We start from the raw sequence: 7,502 nt of genomic DNA, 5'->3' as shown, positions 1-7,502 counted from the left end.
GTGTGTTTTTACTTTCACAAGCAGCACGTCACCTTACTTTACACTTACTTCCTGTAACTGTATTTGAAATAGTAACTAATTAGTAATTTGTTCTGAACACAGATTTCTCTCTCTCTTCTGTTCCTCCTTACAGAGCAGAAGAAGATTCATTGTGGAGAGTCCCTCAGAATTCAGATGATAAATGCTGTATATCATAGTTTGAGATCATCATGAAAGGAGCAGCAGACATGAAACATAAAACTGAATAAGCATCTTCAATATAGTTTGAGAAGAAACCATGCTGCCCTGGCTCTGGGTGAAGTAACATTGTAGAAAGAGGAGGCCACACATAAGACTAAATTTAACAAATAAACAATCAAAAATAGTAAAAGAATGAAGTATAAATAATGAAAAAACAACAAAAGAAAACCATCCAGGACTGAAGAGGGAAGATAAACGCATCAAAGTCCAGAACTTCTCCTGCTTTCTGAATCAAAGGCCAATCACAGGTAACACTCCTCACCTGTACCTGACTCCCGCTCTGGAGAAGACCAAACCACGGAGCAGCATCATCTACTGGACAGATGCAAAAAAAGAGCACTCCGGCCGTAACAATCATATTTAGAGAAATGTCTGTCTTTGATCGCTTGCCAACATTCTTCAAAACATATTATTCTCTACAGACAAGTGAAAGAAAGCAAGAAACATACAGGTTTCAACATACATCTATCTCTTAAAGAGATTTAGCACTTACCTTTTGAAAGCAAAATTAAATGATAAATTATATCAGTCTAAGCATCAGTTTTCCTCATAACAAAAAAAAAATCTTGAAATCTCTCTAACAAAGTAAGACTAAATCAGTGTTTTCTGAAAGTACTGCGTATTATTTTGTGGTTTTCTGAGGGTTTAAAGAGTCGTGTAACTGACCGTATCAGATGGAGGCATTAATGGATGACAAAACTATCAAACAACAGATATTCTGACTTTGAATACTTTGAATTAAATAAGTTACCTACAAATACCTAGAAATGTTAAATAAATCCCTGAAGAAGTGTTAAAGTGTTTGTGAACAGGAAGAAAGGATCTGAAACTAAAGTCTTCTGTATCAGCAGTGATGTTGAAGGAGGTTTCCAGGCTTCAGCACATGATCTTTATGACGGTTCATCAGTAAAAATCACCAAATGTACAGTAGAAAGATCAAAACTTTCAGAAAGTATTTAAGAAATGTCAGAAATGATCCTGTAAATCAGAGAAATCTGCTGCAGATTTATCAGTGAATTCACTTCTTGTGGAAATACTACACTGATTATAAATAGAGTAATATTTACTGCTGTATGATTAGCTCTGGATATATTATTAACAGTAATTCATATATTCAGTTTATACACACATGATAGTAAATGTATGCAGCTTCAAACTGCAGTTTTAATAAATGTAATGTTTATTATACTAAATCTTGTGTTATGATTTCTAATACATACAGGTGAAACAAATTAAATAATGCAGCATTAATATAAGCATACATGTACACATGAGCGATATTGAATAACATTTCAACATGATTCAGTGATTCATTCATTAACACAGTCAAATGCTCTGTTCCTGAACGAATCAGTCGTTTGAATGAATCGGTTGAATCTCAATGACTCACTCATTAATGGTCACTTGCTGTCACTTACTAGCGGTTTTAATTTCACATTTTTTTTCATGTTTTAAATTATTTCAAATGCCAGTATTTGATGTTTTATGTTAAAAACACAACATTAGGCCTATTTATGCATCTGTAACTGCAGTTTAAATGCATCCATGTCCCCTCTGAGATACATTAAACTGTAAATACATCTAAATGCTATTTTAGATGCAGATTCCAGAAATGTTTTCTTATGTTGGAATGAAAGACACTAAGTACTGGATGAAGAGCTTCTTATTCTTACCCAAAAATACAAAATGGAAGAAAGAGTTCAAACTGAACACAATCTTGCTAAGTTGCTACTAAAGCTGTATGAATATTTTTATATATATATATTTATTTGCTTCTTTTCCATTTTGCATTTACTTGTACTTTTACTTTCAATACTTAAGTACGTTTAAATATCAATAAATATCACATACTTTAACACTTTTACTCAAGTAATATTCTAAACGAAGACTTCAACTTCTACCAAAGTCATTTTTTGGTAAGATACCTGTACTTTTACTTGAGTATGGCTTTTGGGTACTTTATACACCACTGCACACACACACACACACACACACACACGCACACACACAAACACACAGGATGCCTTCTTATGCTTTTAAAGGTTCATCCAAGGAGTTTACAGATTTGACTAAGTAAGTTGACAGTTTATTTAATGCTATACTATGGGAAACAGTGATCATCTGATCAACCATTTATCATGTCTCTTCCTTTTCTCCCTCAAACACACAGGCACATACACAGGATGTCATAACTATATAGGCCTATAGTTTTAGGATTCATCAGTGTGGATTATAGTTTTATTATATTAATAAATTACACTTTTTAGAAGTTTTTAATGTGTCAACTCTCACTGTTTCCTAACTATTATTATATGGCTTTAATGCTTTTATGGAATAGGAGCTGGTATACATATTCAAGAGCGTGCAAAGATGGGTAGTATTTTGATTGCATGTAGTGGGCTGGTCTGGGCCAAAATGCTAGGGCCGATTTTTTTTGTCCCAGTCCAGCCCTGGTCGACTCTATAGTGAAGTTATGCAGATTTATACAGACGGTGCTAAAAAAACAGAGACAGAAGAAACAGGGTTTGGGGTGGCAATTCCAGGGAAAGAAGTAGAAATGAGTAAAAGAACATCTAATAATTTGGGGGTATATACAGTAGAGATGATGGCAATTTTAATTTCTTTGCAATGAGTGGAAAAGGTAAGACAGGAAAAGGTTTTAATATGCTCTGATTCTTTATCAGTCTTGGCAAGTTTAAGGTCATTCCATTCAAAAGCTCGGCAATATATCCTGTATGAAGTGCTCCAATTAAACACAAGGTTAAATCATATGGGATGTCAGGTTAAATTTATGTGGGTCCCAGCACATGTTGGCATTACAGGTAATGAGATGGCAGATAGGCTAGCTAAAAGGACGCTAACAATGAGAATGAAGAAGTGCAGGTTAATGTTAGTAAAGCAGAGGTTTAAAGCATAATTTGGGAGAAAATCAATAAAAGGTGGCAAGAGAGGTGGGATAGAGAGGAGAAAGGGGGGCACTTATACCAAATTCAGAGAAATGTTAAAGAGGATAGGCAGGGAAGTGGGAATAGGAGAGAAGAGGCTGTGATGACGAGATTAAGGTTGGGACACTGTTCACTGAATAAAACACTAAAGATGATAGGGAGGCACCAGACAGGGTTGTGTGAGGGATGTCGAGAAGAGGAGTCGGTGGAGCACATAATTATGATTTGTAAGAGATATGAAACACAGAGGCAGGTAATGAAGAATAAGCTGAGGGAGGTCGGGGTGCAGGAGGTCACATTAAAAGGGTTATTAAGCACAGTAAATGGGACACAGAGTAGAATATTGATGTCTTTTTTAAGGGAGGCGGGAGTTTTCAGTATGATTTAATGAATAATTAAAGTTAGTTTTGTGTGTGTGTGAGAGAGAGTGTTTATTTGAGGGGATTGAGTGTTATGTAAGTGTAGGAAAGGGAATAGATCAAGTTTTATTATAATCTATTATCTGATGCACACTCCGGAGCAAAGGGGGGCGGTAATGCACCAAAAAGCTGAATGCCAACCGCCGTAAAACTGGAAAGGAGAAGAAGAAGAAGATGATGATGGTTGATTGGGTCTGCGGGAGATTGGGCGGGAGTTTGGTTCCGCGGCTCCGCCTCAGACTCTACTGCGCAAACTCTGGCTCCAGATGACGTCATTTACTCAAGATGGCAGCGGCCGTACTGAGATGTTTTGGCTTCACTTTTCTATCGTGGAAGGAAGCGGAGACGCGTCGTTCATCTTTTTTTACAGTCTATGATTCGGACATAGTCCTCGCCTCGCACACTGTTTTTCGCATACTATATAGTAGGGAAGTATGCGATTTCGGACGCAGCAATTTGTTCTGTTTTTGAAGTCTAACAAAGCATCAGGAAGAAGTGAAATCTGCAGAGACAGAGTTTATTGAAGGACAGAGAGAACATGAGAGATCCAGAACCCTGCAGAATGAAACACACTGAAGAACAAACAGGTTGGTGTTTATTCTTCATCCTTCATCAATGAGACTGAAGAACAATTAAAGTTATCAGCAGTTCATCAGATTTAGTGTTTATACAAATACCTTAAAGGGGGTCGCACACCGAAAGAGAAGCTCAGCGCAGCGTCGCGTCGCGCCATGTCTTTAAAATTCGAACGCATTGTTTTCTACGTGTGTACGCACACCGGCGGCGTCATAGGCCCTTTTCACAATGACGTCAGCTAACTTCCGCTTTTCCGAGAGGGGTCTGGCTGCAGACCGTGGGCGAGTGGAGCTCCACTCGCTAACAGGAAATACGTCACCTCCACATAAATAATTCAAAATGGCGTCGCTGTGAGTTCTTCAAACTTTAACTCAGGTAATTTTATCTTATCATTGCTACAATGGCGAACTGACGCTGTCGTAACGTTCAGTGCAAGCAGAACGCACAGGGTTTGGATGAAATTACGCACAAATGGATGAATGAACACGATGGAATTAGACATTTCTAGCGAGCAATGTTGAACTAATGCCTATTAACTGGGAGCAGTTTAGTGTTGGGGATAGGTGAATGCTACTCTCAGATCAAATGCAGTGGCATTAATTAATATTAGCATCAATAAGTCTAAGTGTTTCATTTTCCTTGTAGATGTTGGCCCTTCGTACCATTGTGGGCAGCATTGTGCAACACTTACTGCCATCAGCAATCTATATTTTAGTGGGACCTATGTGAGTTCTGTGTAGTACAATGAAGAAAGTAAGTCAGCTGTCTTTCTGTAGGGGAAAAATATCTTTATTATGGACCTCCACATCCCCCCAACATGGCTCCCACCCTTGAATTGTGACCCTTTAGACAGTCTTCCTGTAAGGACCTACCCATTTGTACAGCAATAAATAAACTGATTTGAATTGGCAACATAACATGCTTTCTTTAAGGTCGACTCCACAGAGAAAGATGCACTTATAATTCCCACTGTGGACACAAGGGCATTTTTTGCTATGTGTAAGTGATGCATGCATTCTAAGAAAGTTTGTCAAGCTACACCGTTGATGTTAAAAAGAAGCATACGAAGATTCCTTTTTGCAACACTTATTGGAATATTCCACTTGACAAGTTATCTCATTGCCAAGACTATTCTCATAGGTGATGCTGCCACTCAAAAGAGGAATACTGTTCCTCGATTCACTGTATGCACAGCGGGAACAAGGCTTTGGCCACAAGCCCTACCGAGACATCTTGAGGTTACAACAGGATGATCTATTTTGGCAGTCATGTTCCCCTGACTTGCCCACATTAATGCAACTACTTTTGGCAGTCACGTTCCCCTGACTTTTCAATGCTGCTTAGGAAAACTGCACAGATATAGAACCTCCTCACGTTCAGAGGATGTAAGCATTGTTGGCATTTCATGTTCAACCAAACACTGAATGTTCTGCATTGTTTGTGTTCCCCAGCTGAATCATACTCTGTGTATTTAAATTGTAAATATTCCTCGTAACGCTGTCTTGATTTTTATCAGGGCTGTTACACAACAGCTCATTCCTGGGCCATGGGAAGAACAGTCAGGCTTGGATGTTGAGGTAATATTCATTTACAGTACAATGAAAATGTACAAGAACAACATGTATAAGGTTGACCATCATTGTAAATTCTTCAAAATGGGTGTTCTTTCTTCAAACAGGGACTACCCCTACAACATTTTGGGATTGACTGTGGAGTATTCATGGTTATGGTGAGTTGCCAAGCTCATTTTCAGGATGTTTATTGATGTCCACACAACATCCATTGTGTCCACACCATGTCCATTATGCCCATTAACGCTATTACTGAGCACCTCATTTTTATTAATCTTTGTGAATTTTTGCTCATACACAGACATGGCAAAATATCAGCCTTTATGCTTTTATATTATGTCTGGTACATAACTATGGAGGCAGCATTTGATTTCACCATTGTAAGTGAAGTCTTAGTGTTAACATAAAAATGTTTAATGTTAATTGTTTTGAATTACCTTACAACTGTTCTTATGTTCAGGATGACATGCCATATCAGATGGCTGCTCTGCAATCCTCAGGCAGATTTGACATGCCAGAGATTTAACAACATTGTCAGCCAGGAGCATTTTCAACAGGAGGCACACTTCAGCTGGCTTGATAGTGAGTTCAAGAAGTGTGGTTGCCCCCTCTTGTTTTTTGTGGGTAATCTTACTCTCTTCCATTTCCAACATGAAACTTTTGACAGTTAAAGATGTCCATTTATTGTCTGAATTGTGACTTAATGTTCTGTCATAACTGTGTTTTGATTCTGAACAGGTGTAGTGAATTGGAAAATATATTCAAAGAGACATAATTAAATGTACAGAAAGCCGTACACCATCTCTAGGTGCAGTCGCCTACAGTGCAGCCAGCTTTACAAAGACTGTGGGGATGGCTACCAGGGAAATGGACAACGAGGAGTGCTTTTGGGGTTTTACTCCTCAGATGACCACCTTGGCTACTGTAGCTGGGATTGCTTTACAGACGATGGAGGTCTTGGAACAGGCAAAGAGTGAAAGAGTGTGTATATGCGCGCACACAGTGTGTCTTTACTGTAACAATTTTGGTTACTTGCAATTCATGTTTTCAATATAGTGTAAGATGTTTTTTTTTTTGTCTTTTTTACTCCTTTTACAATTTACTTTTTTACAATTGTTAAATTGTGGAAATTAGTCATTATTTTACTATTTGATTTGTTCAAGTTGATTTCATTTGTATAGCACATATACAACAGGCTGACCAACATGCTTTACAGATTATACCACATACACAGAAAAACAGACCAGACAAAATTTAATAACAACAAAAAAAAAATGTATATATTTAAAAAAAAGAAGGTATATGTTGTTATTTAGCTTAAAATACAAATGTTTCATTTAATGTTCACTGCTAAATATCACACTGTTTACTTTCTAAAATGTATGGAATGTTACATTGGTAGTTGAAATATGTATAGTTAAAAAATAAACATGAACAAAAGGCAGAGGACCTCAAAATGTGTATTTTAAACCTACTTCTATGGTTTTATGTCTGTAGTGCAAATTGCTGGGGCAAAAAAATAATAAAGAGAGCGCTGTCGTGTCATAAACCGTAAAAGCTTAGTTTATTATTATTAATGTCAAGATAAAAGTACAGAAAATATCAACATTATGTACAAAGAGGTGACATTATATGCAAAGCACCATTTATACATGTGTATATAACAATTAATAAATAGCGAGTGGAGGTGACGTATTTCCGCTCTTGAGTGGAGCTCCACTCGCCCTTGCCCGGACCAACATGGCGGACGC

At 37.5% G+C, this 7,502-nt stretch overlaps 2 protein-coding genes and 1 long non-coding RNA gene across 10 annotated transcripts in view; 2 read left to right on the top strand and 1 right to left on the bottom strand.

Annotated features, from left to right (window-relative positions):
• Nucleotides 1–7,502, bottom strand: part of LOC306874493 (uncharacterized protein) — a 419,619-nt gene that overhangs the window by 209,230 nt on the left and 202,887 nt on the right. The gene's annotated exons all lie outside the window — the stretch shown is intronic.
• Nucleotides 1–7,502, top strand: part of LOC306874476 (NACHT, LRR and PYD domains-containing protein 12-like) — a 317,288-nt gene that overhangs the window by 167,205 nt on the left and 142,581 nt on the right. Inside the window, exon 22 of one of the 7 annotated variants that reach the window (XM_079424559.1) lies at nucleotides 134–1,227. The exons of the other annotated variants lie outside the window; for them this stretch is intronic. Coding sequence (XP_079280685.1) covers nucleotides 134–197 — 64 coding nt within the window. The 3' untranslated portion in view covers nucleotides 198–1,227. Of the gene's footprint in view, nucleotides 1–133; nucleotides 1,228–7,502 lie in introns of those variants that run through there. 7 annotated transcript variants of the gene reach the window in all.
• Nucleotides 4,508–6,327, top strand: LOC306874503. Of its 2 annotated transcripts, XR_013784632.1 has the most exons (5): nucleotides 4,508–4,555; nucleotides 5,697–5,757; nucleotides 5,859–5,909; nucleotides 6,053–6,131; nucleotides 6,212–6,327. It is a non-coding gene; the product is annotated as an uncharacterized lncRNA (long non-coding RNA). The 2 variants fall into 2 exon arrangements; XR_013784633.1 differs by lacking the exons at nucleotides 6,053–6,131; nucleotides 6,212–6,327 and having other exon boundaries at nucleotides 5,859–5,991.

Source organism: Barbus barbus, assembly GCF_936440315.1.
Source record: "Barbus barbus genome assembly, chromosome: 9".
NCBI classification, from domain to species: domain Eukaryota; kingdom Metazoa; phylum Chordata; class Actinopteri; order Cypriniformes; family Cyprinidae; genus Barbus; species Barbus barbus.
The sequence above is the reverse complement of the archived record's forward strand: the minus strand, read 5'-3'. Positions and strand labels throughout refer to the sequence as shown.